The 21754-nt window shown below is 36.0% G+C and overlaps 1 protein-coding gene across 1 annotated transcript in view; it reads left to right on the plus strand.

The window, feature by feature from the left end:
• The window catches only part of Acss3 (acyl-CoA synthetase short chain family member 3), a 171750-nt gene that overhangs the window by 126287 nt on the left and 23709 nt on the right, over positions 1 to 21754 (plus strand). Inside the window, exons 10-11 of the mRNA XM_028873024.2 lie at positions 16063 to 16158; positions 18963 to 19026. Of these exons, the coding sequence (XP_028728857.1) occupies positions 16063 to 16158; positions 18963 to 19026 (160 nt within the window). The remainder of the gene's footprint in view (positions 1 to 16062; positions 16159 to 18962; positions 19027 to 21754) is intronic.

Raw genomic sequence — 21754 nt, forward strand, 5'->3', positions numbered from 1 at the left:
AGATGATGCAGGTATCAACTGACAGTTAGATGGATACATATAAGTGCCAGTGCCTTCTTAACCAAGCCAAGGTCACCTGATATGGCTGTCGAGAAATTAAACAATGCTTGGTTTGGACTCTCCACAGCAAGCCTGAGGCTGTGACAGCTTTATTGAGAGCAATCAGACTTTTATACCCTTTATAAGAAACAGAATATAGTGGTGGTTTTCAGGATCAATATGGTAGTAGTTGCTAGGATACGATGATGGGCATGCAAGTGATATAGGGTACACAAGATTAATGGCTAAGACCAATAATCCCATTAAGCTCACATGCTTCCTTGACTTCTAAGGAAACATACAGAGAAACACAAAGTGGCCTGAATGCTTCACTACCTGAGGGAGTGCCTCAGTTTCCCAGGAACTGAAAGACAAATAGTGCCCCAGGATGGAGCCATGGACTCTAACATGAAAAACCTATGATGCAAGTTTCTCAAGTAGGCTAGACCAGGCCAACTCCATGATTCTATGTAGCCATAAATAGGATCTTTATTAGCATAGAAAATTACTCTTTGCTTTCAAAACTGTATGTTGCATTAAAGTGTAAAGCAACACTTAATTTTTATCATTTCCCAGCTCTCATTCTTTTTAAAAGTATTTACTTTATTTTTAGCCATGTATTTATGTATTATGAGGGTGTGGACACATGTGTGCAGGTACTAAACAGTTACAAGGAGTTATGAGCTACACTGTATGGGTACTGGGGACACAACTCTGATACTCTAAAATAGAAGCAAGAGACCTCTCTGCAGCACCTACAGTTCTCTTTTTTAAGGTGGTTGTGGTGATACTGTGTCCCCCAATATATTGTGGACCCTAATAAACTTCTCTGGGGTCAGAGAACAGAACAGCCACTACATAGACCAGAAAATGGTGGCACACACACCTTTAATCCTAGCATTCCTGAGGCAGATATCCATCTGGATCTCTGTGAGTTCAAAGGCACACTGGAAACAGTCAGGCATGGTGACACACGCCTTTAATAGCAGAAAGTGATGGCAGGAAGCAGAAAGATATATAAGGCATGAGGACCAGGAACTAGAGGATTTTTAAGCTTTTAGCTTTTAGCAGCAGTTCAGCTGAGATCCATGTGGATGAGGACTCAGAGACTTTCAGTCAGAGGAAACAAGATCAGCTGAGGAACTGGCAAGGTGAGGTTGGATGTGGCTTGTTCTGTTTCTCTGATCTTTCAGTGTTTACCCCAATATCTGGCTCCATGTTTGTTTTTATTAATAAGACCTTTTAAGATTCATGCTACAGGTGGTATTAAAGAAATATTAAATCCACAGGAGAAAAAGACAAATGAATGGGTGATTATTAATTCACTGAGTTAGAAAAGGCCTTGATATTTTTAGCACATTGATAAATATCCTTATGTTTCACTGATCAAATAGAGGTTTGCTTCTCTTCCTGAGAAACATGCTAGGAAACACCAGATAATATTTCTAAGAAGGGTAAGCTTTGACCAGAACGTGACTTTCTTGGTTGTAAACCTCAAGTGTTCTAGAGGGCTTCTCTCACGATGTCCTTAGGAATTGATATTTTATACACTTATAAGCCCTAATGAGTCTTCCATATAAATAAGTGTGTGAAAGAATCATGAGTTTGCTCTTTGATTGCATTAATATATGTGTGTAAATGAGTGGTTAGGAGATTGTGGTGTGTGATTTGAAATTAGTAAGGATGTGTTAAGTTACTTAAAAAATGATGAATACAATCCATTGGGTTCTGTGATTTCAGCTGTAGTCAACCTATTTATATAACCATCTTTTTTTAAAAAAATGACTTCCTGTTATTTATGTATGTTTGTGAAATGTGTGCAATGTGTGAGTGTGTGTTTGTGTGTGCGCGCACACGTGTGCCAGCATACGTGCACACATGCTTGTGCACACATTCGTGCCTGCAGGGGCCAGAAGAGGGCTTCTGATCCTTTGGAATTGAAGTTACAGGTAAGCCAGCCAACTTGGGTGTTGGGAAAGAACTTGGGTTCTCCAGAAGAGCAGGGAGCACTCTCAACAACTGAGTCATCTCTCAGCCCTGCTATATTATTTCTTTATGTCTAATTTATGTTAGCACCAACAAACCCTGGTTATGAATATTCCCCTTTTTGACCCATTAATAGCAATATTATTTGATGTTTGATTAAATATCTACAATTTCAAATTGAAAGGTAATCTCTGGAGTATCTGAAAATAGACACGGTCCCTCCTTCTCTCACAGGAGTGCTTCAGTGGAGATGTTTTGCTGCTCACGACCACTGAAATATTAAGCTCTTGATTTTAATTATAATAATGTGAACATTTAATGCTATAATGAAGAAATCAGTTTTCCTAAGTCTAGAAAGGTTGTACTCATTAGTATCAATAAAAACTGAATTGCCATTCACTTAAATGTTTTATCTTCACTGTAACTTATCTGTAAGGTGATTGAAAACAGCTGGATTGTTGAATTTTTCATTTGCAACATAGAAATGTGGAGACAGGTGCATAAACACAATTTTAAAAGAATAGATAAAATACAGCATCTCGTGTACAATGAAGCAATCTGAAGTTCATTATCCTCAATTATACAATCTCCAGATAAAATATTATATTGTTACAGGTCGTTTTTAGTACAAAAACGGGCTTTCCCAGAAACCAGAAGGGAAACATAGTTTTCACAGTAAAGGACTGTCCGTGTGGTAAATGGTGCTCTTTGCAAAAATTGCTTTTTCTGACTTGAGACGAGTTAAGGAAGTTCTTGAGAAAAAATGGTCTTAAAAAAAAAATTCCCCTTACACTTCAGACTAACTCTTCAAACCTGTCCATTTGTGAGGCTCACTTTCCTCTCTCTTCCCTCTGTCTTTATTCCCCACTTGTTATAAAACATGATATTGTTTTACAAATGATCACAACAAAACATTTCAGGCTCTTATTTTTGAGGTTTTTTTTTAAATTTTTTTTCGTTTGTTGTCACATTAAAAACAATGGCCACTGGGCTGGAGGGATGGCTCAGTGGTCTAGAGGATTTACTGAGTTTGCAACGAGGCATGTTCAATTCTTAGCACCAATGTGGTGCCTCACAACACCTTGTAACTCAGCTTCCAGGGGATCTGATACAAAACATTCATACATACAAACTAAACTAAACAAATCTTTAAAAAAGGAACAAATGACCTCAACTTTGTAACATTCAACTTCTGTAATAACTGTAAAGGTCACCTTAGTGAACAGCCTTGATCAAAGATTTTGGGTCTTTATAGTTGCTTGGATGGCACTTGTCCTGTTCCCATCAGGAGATACAGTATTTATAAGGAAAATGTTTTAATTGTTTTGATGACTAGGGAATTACAGCATAACTGAAATGTGCTAGTCACCACCTCCTGAGCTTTCCTAGATGATTTTTTATTATTTGCTTATTTTGTTTTCATCATGTCAATGGAAGAATAAAATTCTTCCTAGCATTTGAAAACTCCTAAGAAATAATTTCAGTGAGAAAATGATAGGCACCTAATAGACACTGGTGGTAATTGAAATTATTGATTTTACTCTATGTGCCTCCAGCCATCTTTGTTGAGTTCTTATATTTTGAGTAATTAGAGTATTTCTCACCCTATTTTATTGAACCGCTAGAGTTTAAATTGCAGTTGAAATTCTAAAGTAACTGCAGTCTTTATACAGCCTAAATATTCTTCCTTTGAGAAAGAATTTGATCACTCTGGATTTTTATTAAACTAGAGGCTAAAATGCTCCAGCAATCTTCAGACATGACAGCGCATTCATTTAGAACATTTCTCTAAATGATGCCCATACACTGCTAGCATATTTTTAAAGGATATAAAAAGTAATGATAAATGTATTTTTGCCCAGCTCAGTTCTGTGGTGGTTTGAGTGAAAAATGTCATCAAAGGCTCATATGTTTGAATACCTGGTGCCCCAGTTGGTGGAAATGTTTGGGAAGGATTAGGAGGTGTGGCCTTGTTGGAGGAGAGGTATCACTGTGACTTTGAGGTTTCAGAAGACTTGAACAAATTCCAGCGTGCCTCCTGTGCCTCCTACTCATGGTTTCGAAATGTGAGCTCTCAGATGTTTCTGGCAGCATGCCTTCACTCTGCCATCATGGTCTCGAACCCTCAGACACCACAACCATAATCTAATTCTTTCTCTCATGTTTCCATGCTCCTGGTGTTTGTCACAGCAGGAGAAAGTAACTAAGACAAGTAGAATATACTTCCTGAGAATAGGCCATGACAATAAGGATTCACACCCTTAGCCTTAAGAAAATGAACAGAAGATTCATTAGACCAGGTGTTTTGTTTTTTACATTTTAAGAAATCAATGCATCTTTACTTATAAGAAGCAAACCAACACAAGAGAATAATTCATTGCAGTTTATTAACAGATATGCTAAACAAAGATCTCTGTGGGAAATGTTACCGACCCAATTGCACTGTTTCATTTCTCATATATGCATTGAATTACTTAGCTAATATTTAAGGGTTTGATCGATAATGCATCAACATATGAGCCACTTGTTTTTTTTTTTTTTTTCCTAAATTCTTCTTCTTTTTCACCCTTGTGTTGTCAGATACTGTGCCTGCACCTGTATAGGTTGGCCTACTTATTGACAATGGGCATCAGCCTGCTAGTCTATCATTTTAAATTTAGTCTATTAGAGGTAATTTTCTTCCTTCCTGGCATTCAGCTTCTAAAGCTTCACAGCTCTTCTTATTCCCCATTTTCCTCCACTCTACCACTTTGCTACATGAATGGCTTTCCTGCAGTTTAAACATACTTGTGTGTGTATGTAGGTTGTACCCCTGAGAAGTCTTTTAACTTTTTCTGCACAATACCTTCTCAGACTTAAAACAGAAGAGGCTCCATTGAGCAGACCCAGCGATGAGTGACGTGTCTTTTTGGTAACTTTACCTTGAAGACATTGTTTAAAAACCTCTTCTCTGGATATTGAATATCAATTGCAACTAGTCTATATTTTGGTATCCATAGATAATTGCATAAAATATAAATATAGATAATGAGGGCTCCTTTCTAAATTTGTCTAATTAACACTTTGCTACTTTCTGTGTCTGGGTTTTACCCTAGTCTTAATATTATATCAAATTTATGCTAAGGTGAACATTTCTTCAGAGTATATGTCAGTAAATACAAGAACAGTGTATGAACAGGCAAGTGCACAATGTGTAATTGAAAGACTGGATTGGACTGGAACAATAGTGCCATTGCCCATGGACTGGATTGTTAAAAAGATTCTCTGCTGTATTTTCAAAAATTAGAGTGCAAAAAGCCTTGGGAAAATATGATTGAATTTCTAATGGCTGATACAACTTTGTCTTTTACAGTTTCATATTCAAAATAGTTTCATCTCACTTTTCCTTCAAAGAAAAGATTTTTTAGATATTATAACATGATATGTTGTGGCTGGGGAAAAGCAGTTGTGCAGATGACCTGTCACCTCAGTAATGTGCATCTAGAGAGGATGACAGTATCCATCTGGTAAGAGAGAGACAAAATCTTGATGTCATCACTGTTGTTGCCTGGTAACTGGATTTTCTCTCATTTAGAGCAGTCTTCATTAGTTGAGAGTAGGTGATTTTTACTGATAATTTGAAACACAGGAGCTTAGAGATGTTATGTGAATTTTGTTTATGGGAAGAATAATCTTTAGTGAAATGTAGGACATGCTTGATAAGACTCTTGTTTTGAAAGTGAGTAACTAGTTACAATTTGTCAATCCACCTGAAAATAAATGAATTCTCAAACCAAGCAGTAGTTACTGAATTATATATTTTTATCTTTATAATATTTTAGTGTAAAAAGGAAATCATGTTTTTAAAAGCATATTTACAGGAATTACTTTTGAGAGGTATAATTGTTTCTTAAAATCACTGTTTTTGCCATTACTATATCAGTGATAATGTATTGCAAAGAGACAGTACATTAGGAAATTGATGGATACTGTTGCTGACTTGTTCTTTGAAATGTCATGTACTCTAATTCTCCTGCCTTTGGCAAGGATCCATCATAACCTAGCCTACAAAGATTACTATTGTGTCATGTTTATAAAGATCTTCACAAGAACACAGATTTAGAACAAAGGTTTCTAAATCTTTCCTTGAGAAATCTTGATCTGGAAATTTGTTTTCTCCTGTGTCAAACAACCCTTTGTTTTAGCCCAGGGGCCCAAGAGAATCACTCCAGGTACTCTTTACTGTCAATCTTCGTTTAGAGAAGGACAGGTGGCGATGCTCCTAGGAGAGGCAAGGTGGGGAATAGAAGGTGATGCTGAATCCTAATAGGAAAGTGTTTAAATCCCAGTTCCTACCACTAACTCTATAGCAACAGGCAAGTCTTTGATATTCTGCTCAGCTCTTTCCCATTGGGCTTCCTAGAAAGCTTTTAATGAAACGAAATGTTTACAGAAACCATAACAATTCCCAGCTTATTATCAAAATACAATAAATATTAGTTCCATTTTCTTTTCTTACTATGACTAACCTTTCATAGCTGTAAGGATCACCTTTACCATTCTTCCCTGTAGGTACTCCAGATTCAGAAAGCACAGAATGTAAGAGCTCTACCTGTCAGTCCACACACAATATGTTTTGTTCATATTTTCTGTCTTTTTTTGAATAATCTTACATGAAAGAAAAGGCCGAGTTCATGATGGGAAAATGTAGAGATGACCAGCCAAACTAGTGGAAACACATGAATTGTGGACCAATAGCTGAGGAACCCCCATGGTACTGGACTAGGTCCTCTGGAGAGGCAAGACAGTTGTTTCACTTAACCTGTTTAGAGGGCCCCCAGGCAGTGGGATTGGGACCTGTCCCTGGTGCATGAGCCAGCCTTTTGGAGCCTAGTGCCTATGGTGGGTTTTGCACAGCCTTGATGCAGGGAGGAGGGGCTTGGACCGGCCTCAACTGAATGTACCAGGCTCTGCTGACTCCCCATGGGAGACCTTGCCTTTGAGGAGGTGGGAATGGGGGATGGATTGAGAGGGAAGCCTGGGGGGGGGGACGAGGGAGGAGAGGGGAATCTGTGGCTGGTATGTAAAATGAATAGAAAATCTCTTAATAATTAAAAAAAAAAGAAAAAAGAAAAAAGAAAGAAAGAAAAGGCCATCTTTAACACCCTGTCCTGAAAATACTTCAAAATCATGAAAATTTAGAATGTTAGAGTAGCATCTAACCATACAGTGTACTGAGAAGACCATTCTCACACCTCCAGTGAGTGCTCTGCATCCCATACGATTGCTTTGCTTTAAGTATTTTAAACCATAATTCTACAGTCTCTGGAACACAGAGATTAAATTGATTTTCTTTCACCAGTGTCCAGCTCACTGTTTCTGCTTTCTACTGGCTACCATCGTTCAGGTTATTTATAGCTCACTGTAAAGATTCAGAAGTGGAGAGAACGATTTCTTTACAAATTGCCTCTTTGCTCACCATGATGCTATGATTAATATGACTCAGCAGTAACCAGCCTGTTGAATTGATTTATTCCCAGAACTTCAGCTTTGAGCATCCGCTGCCAAGTTCTCAATCCATATTGCCTAATACAGTGTCTCCAGGGGCATGGTAGGGACAGAATAGCAGGTTTTCTGATAGAGTAGGGACTCCGTGACACACAACTGGACCTGCCACCTTGCCCCTTCTCTTGACCGTCACTCACATTTAATGCTGACGGTGGATATTGTGAAATAACTCCTTGGAGTTTAACAGACATCTCCTTTTGCTCTTCCTAATGTCAACAATTACTATGGCTTTTCAATTCTGAATGTAACTTAAGTTTGTCTCATCTTCCATATCTGCTCACCTTTGCCATACTACTATCATACACCTGATTGATTGCTGAGTATTGGGATTTTGAATTTATTGCAAATGTGCATTGAATGACAGACCTCTTTGAATATCATTATCTGAAATGAAAATTATGTAATGGAAGTACATAGAGTCTTTCTCTGTTTGAAATCTTCAAGGTCTCTTTCTCTCACTTTCATTTTGGGATTACAGTCTATGACTTCCTATTTATTTTTAAAAAGCTCTGATCTTAATAATGGGAGCTAAAGTCTAAAAGGTCAGAAGTGTGCACTTGCCAGTCTGAAAATCTTTCTTTGGGACAATATGAAAAGGACTGGGTCGTTTAGTCCTGATGAGACAAATGACATGAAAGAAAGGTCCAAAGGGGAAAAATGCCTGGTTCTGTCTGGTCAAAAATGTAAAATGTCTACATCTAATTCACACAGTTTTTTTTTCTTTCTGGAAGATTACAATACAGGTCCTCTGAAAAGATACTGTAGCTATTAGCTTAGTGTTTTTATGGAACTCCTGACTATGAGAGAGAATGAGCAGGTTTCTGACTCTTTTGCCTGCTCTTGGGACTCTTTTCTTCCTGTTGGGTTATCACATACAACTTTAATATGAAATTTTTTTGCTTCATCTTACTCTATTTTATTTTGCAAAAAAAAAAAAAGCTTTTGTAGTATTTTCAATGATATGTTCCACTTTTACGTGCAATTACATAAAAGCTGCCTCCCAAACTAGTGACTTAATAATAAGGACCATATCTCATGGTTATATGGATCTGGTGTTCCCTATGCTATTGAAAATACATCTTAGGTAGTTCTCATACTGCATGGTTCTTTCTAGAGAGCCTGATATGGCTTTCTAGCACACCTGAGGATAAATGGAAGGCCACACCCATCAAGGACTGTGACGTACGTTCATCACATTTTTAGCTTGGTGGATTCAGGTTACTGGCCCATGCATCATACATAGTGGCATAGGGACACAGTTCTGGGAACTAATATAAAATTCCTCCATTCTTGGTCCAAGTAATCCAAATGACTCCAACTTAATGCAAGATGGTCACTGCTTGGTAGGAGGCATGTGGAAGAATCTGAGTCAATTTTCTCACTATGGTGGGTACCTTTCAAACTGTTGATGAAGTGCTCTGGAGTCTTGATCATTCACTAAAAGCCAGGCACAAATAAGTTCTCTTAGTATTTTGATATGTGTCTTGCCAAGATTTATGCAAACATAAAATATCCATATTGCTCAATGTATAATATTTATGTAAAAAATAGATCACATGTACATTTCATTTAGTAACTTTCTTATAAATCTTGTTTTTGAAAGTCATTCTGTTTTAGTAAACATTCATCTCTGGCCTTTGAATAGCTTTGTATTATTTTTTAATATGACATTATCCCTACATTAAGAAATCTTCTATACTGTGACATAGACAATATTGTTGAAAATATTCTTGTTATTAAGTATCTATGAACTGAAAATATTGCTTTGTATATGTCCCTGGAATAAATCTGACAATGTATATGTGCATTTTAAGGTTCTTGTTTAAGGATTGCCAAACTGCTTTTCAGGTATACAACAATTTGCTATTAAAATTAGTGTGTGTGTGTGTGTGTGTGTGTGTAAGTTTACTTGTTGGGCTGCATACGTGCTTTTCTACTCACAGAGCTATATTGCTTATCCCAGAAATGCAGCAATTTATATACACACTCACATATACATAAAACTTATTATCTTTGGTTTGTGTGCATCATCTACCCTTGTGACCCATGTCCTGTCTCCCATCCAAGGACACTGGTTCCTTTGTCAGTCTTATGCATTCTCCTGTAATCGGCTCTGGATTTTTAGAAGCCACAAAAATCTATCAGCCAGATACCCTAATATACTTTCTATCTGCTTCTACATTCCCTCTCTCTCATTCATCTGGAAATAAATAATAAACATGGAAACATGAACATTACACAAATATTTAAATAGACTATATGTTCAGTGTTACGATTCACAAAAATTTGTTTGGATTCCAGCATTAGGTTACAAGGTCCCTCAGATTAAATGTCAAGTTCTTATGAAGATATTGAAGGGGACTTATTTAATTTTCCTGCCCATGATCTCTCTGACTTTGTTTACTATGAATCCTTCCCTCATTCATTCTGCTCAGGTTCATTGCTTGGCCGGTTGTTCTCCAGCACTCTGGGGATAAACTTACCCCAGGACTCTTGAAGTCTCTGCCTACTATATTTGCCCTTTATCTCTGTGTCTCCTGCCTTTACTCCTTTTAGGTGTCTATTCAAGTGCCATCTTCTGAGAAAGGTCATTCTTATACTCAATCTGTGTAAAGGTAAACGCCTTCAATGATACTTCATGTACTGTTCCTTTCTTCCCTGGACATTTGTCATTCTTTAATATGCCATATATTGTATTTATGTGTTATTGTCCATTGTCTGTCTCGTTGATGGAAGATTTATGTGATTTTGTTATTGTATATCTTGTTCTATGAGTTATCCTTATCATATAGCAAGTGTTCAATAAACATTAACTCTAGGTAATTTGTACCACCACAATTCCCACTTGTAAATATGAGAAACGGGGTTTTTCTTTCTGTACTGAAGCCATCTGGGCAATTTCTCTTTACTTGCTTGCCCTATGGATTCTTCCTGAGACTCTCAAATGTTAACAAATTTGCCTATAACCTTCATCTTACCTTCTGAAATGACTATGTGAACTAAGACAGGCTGTTTAACATTCCAATGACATGTATTTTGACTGTGTCTCAGCATTTGCAATGTGCAAAAGCAACACTTCATTTGCAATCTTATAGCAGGGCTAAATAGAATTAAACTGGGCTCTGAGTACAACAGAATCCTTATTTAAAATATGCCTATTATATCTCATTTTTGTTTTCTCTTAAGAATTTGTTTCTCTTAAGAATTCTAAAAAAACTATTTAGATTAAAAAGTCACAACGCAACGAAATAGTGTGAGGCAGTTAAGTGACATCCCTTGACTAGTGTCTAATGCAGTATGAGGGAAAGATGCCAATGGATAGTCCTCACATTCTTCACTCTCTAGTCTTTTGCCATCTGCTTCCTGATTGTGTCTTATCACACAAATTAATGTAATAATATGCTGAGCATCTTATTTCTAAGGCTCCATATCTTTGTAAAGATTTCTCCAAACATTGTTTCCAGTTTTCTTGCTCAAAACTAATGTTCTGGTTTATTTAATATAGCTATTTCCTAATCAGAATGTGACATGTGGATTTCCTGGTTCCCTAGATAACAGCTAGTCAGTTAATTATAGCTTCTGTAGCATGATGCAGATGCTTTCAGAAGATCTTCAAAGGAGAGCTTAGGGATCACATTTAAGGATTGGATCCTAGAGGGTCGGGGGTGGGGCTTTCTCTAGCTAGAAATCTGCTTTCCATTGAGCCAGCTTGATCAACATTTTGTTCATCAGGACTATGTGTAAGGACAGGTGGACACCTGTGGATAGGATGGTATGACAGGATAAGTTTTTGCATCTCAAGATAGTCACAGTTAAAAAGAAAGAAAACTATGAGAGAATGGTGTCTATTTTCATTCCCCTTGCTCCTGTCTAAGACTCCTTATTATCCTGACAGTCCTAATCACTGCCTTTTGCTGGATCATATCATATGCCTATCATTAGCAGCAGTTCTTTTTCTGGTCCTCTAAATGAATATAAAATTTAGCTAAATAGGATATTTGAAATTCTAATGTTCAAAACATAAATTTTATTTCATTTAAGTAAGCTAAAATTCTGAGTAAAATTAGTTATATAGAACGTGTGCTTTCAGTAGTTTTTTAATAATAATAATAATAATAATAATACAAACAGTTGAAGGTTGACAGAATATAAATAGAAAATAATATAAGAATTTCAGGGAATGTATGTGTCACCTTCTTATGCAGGGCAGTGTGATGAATTTTTTTTTCTAATTCTTTCCTGCATTTCCATTTAAGGAAAGTTTTTTTCTTCCATCTTCCTTAAACACTCCCTTTCCATGTGAAGTGAGAAAAATAGAGTGCTGACATCACTTATAAGATTCTACAGTGATCAAGGCTTCCTGCTACATGTTTTTAATGTACAGGACTCAGTAGGTGAAGGTAGGAGAACTTCTGTGAGTTATAGGACATCCTGGTCCACATTGACATAGAGAGTTCCAGGCCAGCTAGGTATACATAGTGAAGCCATCTCAAACAAACAAACAAACAAACAAACAACAACAACAACAAAACCATCCTGTATTGTTTCAGGAGGTCCCATTTATTAATTGTCTATCTCAGTGTCTGTGCTACTGGTGTAATATTCAGGAAGTAGTCTCCTGTGCCAGTGTCTTAAAGGCTACTTCCCACTTTCTCTTCTATCAGGTTCAGTGTAACTAGATTTATGTTGAAGTTTTTGATCCACTTGGACTTGAGTTCTGTGCAGGGTGATAGATATGGATCTATTTGCATCCTTCTACCTGTTGACATCCAGTTATGCCAGCACCATTTGTTGAAGATGCTTTCTTTTTTCTATTGTATAGTTGTGGCTTCTTTGTCAAAAACTCAGGTGTTCATAGGTGTGTGGATTTATGTCAGGGTCTTGGATTTGATTCCATTGATCTACATGTCTGTTTTTATGCCAATACCAAGCTATTTTTATTACTATAGATCTATAGTAGAGCTTGAAGTCAGGGATGATGATACTTGTGGAAGTTCCTTTATTTTACAGGACTGTTTTAGCTATCCTTGGAATTTTTGTTTTTCCATATGAAGTTGAGTTTTGTTCTTTCAAGGTCTGTGAAGAATTGTGTTGGGATTTTGATGGGAGTTGCATTGAATCTGTAGATTGCATTTAGTAAGGTTGCTATTTTTACTATATTGATCCTACCTATCCATGAACATGGGAGATCTTTCAATATTCTGATATCTTCTTCAATTTCTTCTTCAGAGACTTAAAGTTCTTGTCATACAGGTTTTTCTCTTGTTTGGTGAAGGTTGCCCCAAGATTATTTGTGGCTATTATAAAGGGTACTGTTTCTCTGATTTCTCAATCCATTTATCATTTATATATAGGAGGGCTACTGATTGCTTTTAAGGTAATTTTGTATCCTGCTACATTACTGAAGGTGTTTATCAGCTGTAGGAGAAGCTTCTGTAAGGCAAAGGACACTATTAATAAGACAAAATGGTAGCCTACAGAATAGGAAAAGCTCTTCACCAACCCCACATCTGGTAGAGGGTTGATCTCCAAAATATATAAAGAACTCAAGAAACTAGACATCAAAATACCAAATAATCCAATTTAAAAAATAGGGTGCAGATCTAAATAGAAAATTCTCAACAGAAGAATCTCAAATGGCCGGTAGATGCTTAAAGAGTTGCCCAACATCCTTAGTCATCAGAGAAATGCAAATCAAAATGATTCTGAGATATCATCTTACACCTGTCAGAATGGCAAAGATTAAAAATAAACACTGATGACAGCTTAGTAGAAGACGATATGGTGTAAGGGGAACACTCACATTTTGTCAGGAAAATGGGATTCAATCTACCTCATGACCCAACTATACCACACCCAAAGGATGCTCAATTATACCACAAGGACACTTGCTTAACCATATTTATAGGAATATTATTCATAATAGCCATAACCTGGAAACAACTTAGATACCCCTCAACCAAAGAATGGATAAAGAAAACACGGTACATTTACACCATGAAGCATTACTCAGCAGTAAAAAAACAATGATGTCATCATATTTACAGGAAAATTGATGGAACTAGGAAAAACCATTCTGAGTGAGGTAACCCTGACCCAGAAAAACTAACATGGTATATACTCACTCATAAGTGGGTATTAAGATAAGGTACAAGAATAACCAACTTACAATCCACAAGGCCAGGGAGGCCAGATAACAATGGGGGCCTAAAGAGGAATGCATGGATTTCCCTGGGAAGGAGGAACAGAAGAGATCTCCTAGATAAACTGGGTTCGAGGGACTGTGTTGGTGGGTGGGGATTGGAACTTGAGGGAGAAGGTTAGGTGGGAGGAGAGTTAGAGGCTGGACAGAGGGGAGAGTTATGAAAAAGAAGTCTTAATGAGGTGGGGACATTTCCAGGTTAGGAAAAAAAACTGGTACCAGGGAAACTACCAGGAATCCACAAGTATGATCCCAGCTAAAACTCCGAGCAATAATAGAGAGGGTGTCTGAACTGGCCTTCTCCTGTAATCAGATAGGTGACTATCGTAATTATCATCACAGAGCCTTTATCCAGTTACTGATGGAAGCAGGTACTATACATGCAGAAATATATAGATGCAGAAATACATAGCTAAGCACTGGGCTGAGCTCCAGGAGTCCTACTGAAGAAAGGGAGGAGGAATTGTAGGAGCTGGAGGCTCTGTGTGTAGGCCATGAAGGGGAAACCCACAGAGATAGCTGACCTGCGAGCACATGGACTCTGGACCAACAGTTAGGGAGCCTGCATAGGACTGACCTAGGCCCTCTGCATGTATGTGACAGTTGTGTAGCTTCTGTTTGTAAGACTTCTAGCATTGAGATCAGGATCTGTCCTTGGTGCTTAGTTGGCTTTTGGGAACCTGTTCCCCATACTGGATTACCTCACCTGGCCTTTATGCAGGGGGAGGAGCTTGGTCCTACCACAACTTGATGTGCCAGGCTTTGTTCAAGCGATAGGAGGCCTGCCTCTTTCTGAATGGAGACAGAGCCTTGAGGAGTTGATGGGGAGAGGGTAGATGGGAGTCAGGGGGAGGAAACAGGAGGAGAGGAGGAGGGGGAACTTATGTTAGTATGTAAAATGAACAAAAAGTTAATTAAATAAAAATATCCTATATTGGGATAGGACCAGTTACAGTTTAGTTGTGTTGTTCTTAGTTATGAGATTTGTTTGTTAGTATCTTAAGAAGCAAGTACTATATTCTAGTAGGCACTAGAGATTGCTGATTCTTTCTTGGATTCTAGAAGTGTCTGTTAACAAGCTGCACAGGTCTTATATTGCTAAACTCTGTAGAAAGTTTGAACTCCAGTTGATTAGAGTGACCATCTTGACAAAACTTGATAGCAAATATTTTTCAATTAGGTTGATTGGAGCAGCTGAAGTGCTGGTGGAGACACAGAAGCACCTAGAAAGATCTCTTCCCTTTCCTAACATGTACAGGTTGTGTTGTATGGTTGTGTTTATGTACAACACAGGACTTCTGCATCCTGTGTTCCCTTCCTTAAGCTCATAACTCTGTAAGGGTACTTCTTATCATTTTTACTGGTTATCTCTCATATCACTTATGAGTGGTAGTTGAAGTGACTATGTTTTCAAAACTGTGAAGGAGTCTTTCCAATCATTTCTCTCTGCATTGATTGTACAGTAGGGGAAAATAGAAATAAGATGAGTATTTCATGAACACAAAATGCCATTTTATGAAAAAAATGAGATTAGATATGCTAAAAATATTTCTGAATTTTCTCTTAAGCCCCAAAAACATCTGGTCCTGGTTACTGATTATCTTTACAAGAGACACATGCCTAGTATCTTAAACCTTAGAACAGTGATTCTCAACCTTCCTAGTGCTGTGACCCTTTAATACAGTTCCTTAGCTCAAGATGCAGGTTCTCCAGACAAGTTAAAACTACCAGGAATAAAGCACACAAATAAGCTGTATATTGAAAAACATAATAACTTTAGATGACTCCAGAAGGAATATCTTTTCTATTGCTTTTTTATCTTTTAGCCTATGTTGCGAAGACTTTAAGGTTATATAATTTTCCATTCTTCCATCTCCTGACTCATCCCTAATCCCATAGTCCTTTCTTTTCTTTAGAAGAAATACACCATATGAATTACTCTAAATATATCTTTTAGTTTTAAAACTATGAATGCACCAAATATTGTTGTTTTCACTTCTTAATACTGTTCTGGGGATTTCTCTGATTTTTATTGTGATATAAGTGTATCTGTGAGCTCTGTTAAATAGTAAGTATGGCTCTGATTTCATGTTACAGATCTGCAGCAGTGACCATCGAGCTAAGTATCTTAAATACTAGAGTGCAGGTAGAGTTGACTCTATTCCTAATGAGATGAAATTATGAGACAATCTAATCTAGGTCCAGTACTAATGGAACTGTGTACAAGTATTAAAGAAACGTAACTCAGTGCTGAAGCAGTAAGTGATAAGCCATGCCTTTCCCCTCAGAGACTGGATCCCCAATAACAGCATCATGTATTGGACTGGGCAACTCCAAAACACCTCCACCAGGGCAAGCAGGAAAATGTGTTCCAGGATACAATGGTAAGTCATGATACTGGCAATTTGAAATGTGCCCTGTTACTGAATTTGGTATTTTCTTGTACCTATTGTATAAAAAGTACTTGCTTTTAAGAATGTCATATATTAGAAATGAATTCTTCAGTTTTTGCGATGAAAAATAATGCTGTGGTCTTCTAATGTCTTCTTTTGGATAACTAAAACAATCAAGAAGATGTGACTTTGAAGAGTCTTTTGGGGATATGGGTCTGAAATGAATGACTGTGAAGTACCCAGTACTTACATACAACATTTCATCTTTTGATGACCCATATTTAATCTGTAGATGTTGTACGTATTTAGAGATGAGTAACTTGAAGCACCCACATACAGACTGGACATCGTTGCTACAGTAACTGAGTCCTTTAGTTTTAAGAACACACAAATCATTGTGGTTGTCTTTGTTTCTTTGCTTCATTAACAAAAAATTGATAGCTTCTTCCACAATGCTTTTGAAGAATAATGAAAAGGTTTTTCAATCTTGTTGGCTAAAATTAAATGCAGAGTAAAAGATTTTAAAGAGATATTTCTTTACTATTGGATTTATATAACAATAGTATATCTTCCCAATATTTGAATTTTATATTTATTTTCATATTTTATATTTTTCATATTTATTTTATTTATATGCTACTATGAGTCACTGTTATAGCCAAATAATTTCTATGGGACTCCCGTCCTTAATTGTAAAATTTTTTACATTTTTTAATGTTCAGTTCTTTTAATTTTAAATGCCTATTATAATTGTTTGGCTTTCTAGGGCTGGTGAGTTGTGATGTTATACAACCAAGCAGTCACACAGGCCCCACAACACAAAATATGTAATAAAATATCAGCTGTTAGTGCCACAAACATTTCAGAGAAGCCACGGAAAACAAATTGATATAGATTCAGACATTCACTGTGCAACAAAGGGAAATAAGGCATAAAGTTTATATGATATACATATACATACTTATATGTATTTAATATATAAAGGTTTTATATGTAATTTACATAAGGTGACACAATTTTGTCTACTATATTTATGAGGAAAAGCCAATTTCAGGGGTAGTCTGCTTAATGTTATGTACTCACTAGTTTTATGTCAACTTGACACAAACTAGAGTCAGGGAGCCTCAATTGAGGAAATACCTCCATAAGATCATGCTGTAGGGTGTTTTCTTAATTAATGATCAACGGGGAAGGGCCCAGCCCATTGTGGGTGATGTTTTCCCTAATGTGGTAGTCCTGAGTTCTATAAGAAAGCAGGCTGAGCAAGCTATGTGGAGCAAGCCAGTAAGCAGCACCCTTCCATGGGCACTGCATCATCAGCTCCTGCCTCCAGGTTCCTAACCTGCCAGAGTTCCTGCCCTCACTGCTTTATATAATGAAATGTTATGGAACTGTGAGCAAAATCAACCCTTTCTTGCCAAAGTTGCTTTTTGGTCATGGTTTCTCATCACCACAAGAGAAACCCTAAGACAGGTATTTTTTCAAGGCTGACCACTTGGAATTGGATAATCAATGTATGAGCTCTTCTCTGGGCAAGACTATTTCTCCTACTCTCAGTGTGCTTAGTTATCTGCAGTTCTTTATATATCTTTGAAGCTTCATAAGCTTTCTGTCCACTTTAGCACACCTATTGCTGTTGTCCTTGTTCAGCTCATGTTTAGACAGTCGTGTTGGATTTTTTATGGTAGGCAGATATCTCTTTCATAATTCTGTGAAGTCTGAACTTCTGCCATGGGGAAAAGAGCCCGTATCTATCGGATCCCTCATGTGAATAGTTGTCATCCTCTTTCTTTGATCAGAAGACTGGCTTTGTGTTGAGACATTTTTCGGGGCTGCCAATTGTGGGAGATGTTAAACAAATTTTCCCCTTAGTGTATCTGGTACGTTTTTATACCCAGTTGTAAGAAAGAGTGAAACTTTGATGTCTCACTTTAATACAGAAAGTCCTCATTGTCTGAAAACCACTGGTTTCCAGAGGAAGGATTACACTTCTGTAGGTGAGGAATCAGGGACTTTATGACTGATATATTTTTGGTTTGTTTTATGGTTATACAGAACTTTGAAAGCATAACATAATACAAAGGATTATGGTTAAAAATAAGCAAGTTACATTGGGAAAGGAAAGGAAGTCTTTCTTTATGAAAAAATACAGGTGATTAATTTAATCTTGGCTTAGAGTCTTCTGATAGCTACTTAGGAATGGCCTACATGAATAAAGCAACACAAGGAATTTACATAAAGAACCTAGATGATTATAATTCATTTTTGTGATTGATACACTATAATGTGGACCCTAGATTTACTATCGAACACTTTCCATATTTTATCAGGACATCACAGAAAATATTGGAATAATATCTGGAAACATAAATTTAGCTAATTTACATCTCACAAATGGATATGCTTACTTCGTTTTTATTGTATGTATATTTGGCTGTATTTTTAAACTGCATCCTTTAGTTTATGGAAGATAAACATATGGTTAATATTCTTACATGGACATAACCATAAAAAAATAAGTCTATTGGGCTGTTAAATATACATTTTTATTTTAGGAAGGTTCTGGGGAAATTTACTATCTGGCTAAACGTAAAATGCCTGTCCTTTTATACTTTTGTAAAAAAAATAGTTGAGCTTACTAATATATCTTCATGGTCTTACATTAATATAAATAATATTTTGACCTAGAAACTTTAGGATTGAATTTAGAAAATATGGGAAAATATTTGAAGTTTGTGGGTTAGTATTTGTGTGTAAAATTGTATTTAAATTTGTGTTCATATTTTTCTTTATAGTTATGATTTTGGATGACAACATGCAAAAACTGAAAGCTCGAAGCTTAGGAAATATTGTGGTAAAGTAAGCAAAAATTTTAACCTGACCACTTAAAAGAAAAAACAAACTGTGGATATATTTAGATCAAACTGATTGATTGCATTAGTATTGCAACTGATGAGATATCTTTTGCTTGAGAATTAGTCCAGTTCAACTGTAATTTAAAAGGGAAGCCCCGTAACATACAACAAATTCAGATTGAAATTTAAAACGGCAAATCTTGTTCTTTTAACATAACCACTTCTCATGAGACAAATAATGCATAAATGATGAAAATATTTTGTATATAGAAAATATAAAATAAAACCAATGGTCAGCCCTGGAAGCATATATACAAGTAACATTATACAGACTGAGCAGACATCTATATCTATATCATCTATCTATCTATCTATCTATCTATCTATCTATCTATCTATCTATCTAGGACATGAATTTGAAAGAGTGAAGAGATTTATATGGAAGGGTTTAGAAGGAAGAAAGGCAAGGGAGAAATGATGTCATTATATTATAATCTCAAAAGGAAAAGAAATATACAAAACAGTAAGTAGTTTCTGTGCTGTTTTCTCTCAGCAACATAACCACTAATTTTGCAATGTACAGTCCTGGTGACATATCCACCCATGCTAGACACACTAGGTATACTTCAGTGTTCCTGTAGGATTTTGATGCAAACTCCTTCTACCTGCTTACATCTCTGTAGTGTATACACCATGCAGGGGGTTGTATCATGCTGATGCAAGCAACCTACTGTTCTTCTTAGTATTTTAAAGTGCATGATATCCAAGTATGTATGCATTTTTATATTTGATAATGCTAACAACCATCTATGTTACCAGCTTGTGTATTCCATACACTGTATCATTCACTCGCGACTTCAGCATTTACTCATACCTATAAAGAAAATGTTACTGAAAAACAGTTCCGTGTTTTACAGTGACAGTAGCTTGTAAATGTCATGTTTTATTCTATTAAGGGGACATAGTCAATATTTTATCTGTATCATTAAGTTTGTAGAAAGGAACTCTAAGATACTCACATACTAGCTAAAAATACACACACACACACACACACACACACACACACTTTAAACATGTTACATCCTTAACCAGTTTGTGATTGAATATTACTGTCCATATTTGAAACCAGTTTGTATTGTTGACTCAGTAAAGTGTTTTATGGGCTACAGTTTTCTCTTAATTCTGTCTTAAAAGCAGTTTTATCTTTTTTCTTGTCCTTTAAATTTTTTATTTCTATTATGAAACTAAGTTCTTTTTACACTTTTATGATTACACATAATGCTATACTGTATACCTCTTTGGTTTCATTTTTTTCTATTTTTCAGATCATCTGTATTTTGTTGAATATTTAAGTGAATGTAAAATTATTGAATCAATGTGTAGCATATTACTAAATTTCTCACAATAGTAAATACCACAGTTTCTTGAAACATTTTCCCATCACTGTCCATTTAACTGGCAAAAATACTGAAATTTGAAGTGAAAATATTTTAATTTACATTGATTATAAAATATTGTAAAATCATTATGGTAGTAGAATATGAAATGCAGTTGATTAAATTGGTAGCCACATAATCTGTGACATTTAAATAATTTATACAGGTTGCCTCGTTCCTCTAATTAACATAATTTTCACAGCTTTATTTATATGTCTGAAGCAGCAGACTTCAGTAAGATGATAGTTATGAGTAAAGAATATTGCATGTCAGAACTAAAACAAGATTTGCCTTAAAACTTATTTCTACTGAACGAATTCTATTACTTGCATTTTCAGGTGGTACAAGGTTACCTTCTTTTAATAAAAATACATTAAAAGCTATACATTTACTTGAAATAGTTAAGCAAATATATTTCTTAATGTAGAATTATTTCAAGCCCCATAAAATATAATACGTTTATATGAAAGTTTAAAAAATATAAATCTTGTTCTTTGAAAATAAGTTCTTTCTCATTAAACTAGATAAAAGAACATTTCTTCCCCTGTTCTTAATAGTAACTATGTAAGAATTATGTTACCTTTTTAGATGTAGTACATCCAAAAAGATGGAAATTTTTATTATTAAATATTCTGGTTTGTATTCACATTTCTTCAAATCATATTCAAAACTAAAAATAGGACTACCATATGACCTAACTATTTCTCTCTTGGGCACATACCCAGAGAACTCCATACCCTATCCTAATTACTCACCCATGCTTATTGCTACTCTATTCACTGTAGCAAAGAACCATAATCAACCTAGACATGCATCAAGAGATGAATGTATAATGAAAGTGTGTGTGTGTGTGTGTGTGTGTGTGTGTGTGTGTGTGTATGAACACTATAAGTTTCTAAAGAAAAAAATATTTAAGTCAGACTGAAACTAATAACAATTATTACTATATAATAACCTTTTGAGGGAAAAATAGAGAGAGCAGGTCTTGCTGGAGAAAATATGAGCCTGTTTTGGGTGGATGCAAGCTTAATTTATGAAAGTATATTTTTTTAAACTTCAAAAACCTCTGTAGCAGCATGCACCTTTATATAATGTAACTTTAAATGAATTATCCCTATCAAAAGCATTTTTTTCATGATCTCAGTGGTGACATTTAAGGCACTAAGTTTTTAAACCACATATATGTCCCCTCATTCTAACTATGAGTGGCTGTGCTGTGCATGAATACAGAAGTGCTAAAATATAGTAGCATCATTCAAAAACTACAACTTTTCCTATGGCTTCTAGTGTTATTTA

Source organism: Peromyscus leucopus, chromosome 18 (genome assembly GCF_004664715.2).
Source record: "Peromyscus leucopus breed LL Stock chromosome 18, UCI_PerLeu_2.1, whole genome shotgun sequence".
Classification (NCBI taxonomy): Eukaryota; Metazoa; Chordata; class Mammalia; order Rodentia; family Cricetidae; genus Peromyscus; species Peromyscus leucopus.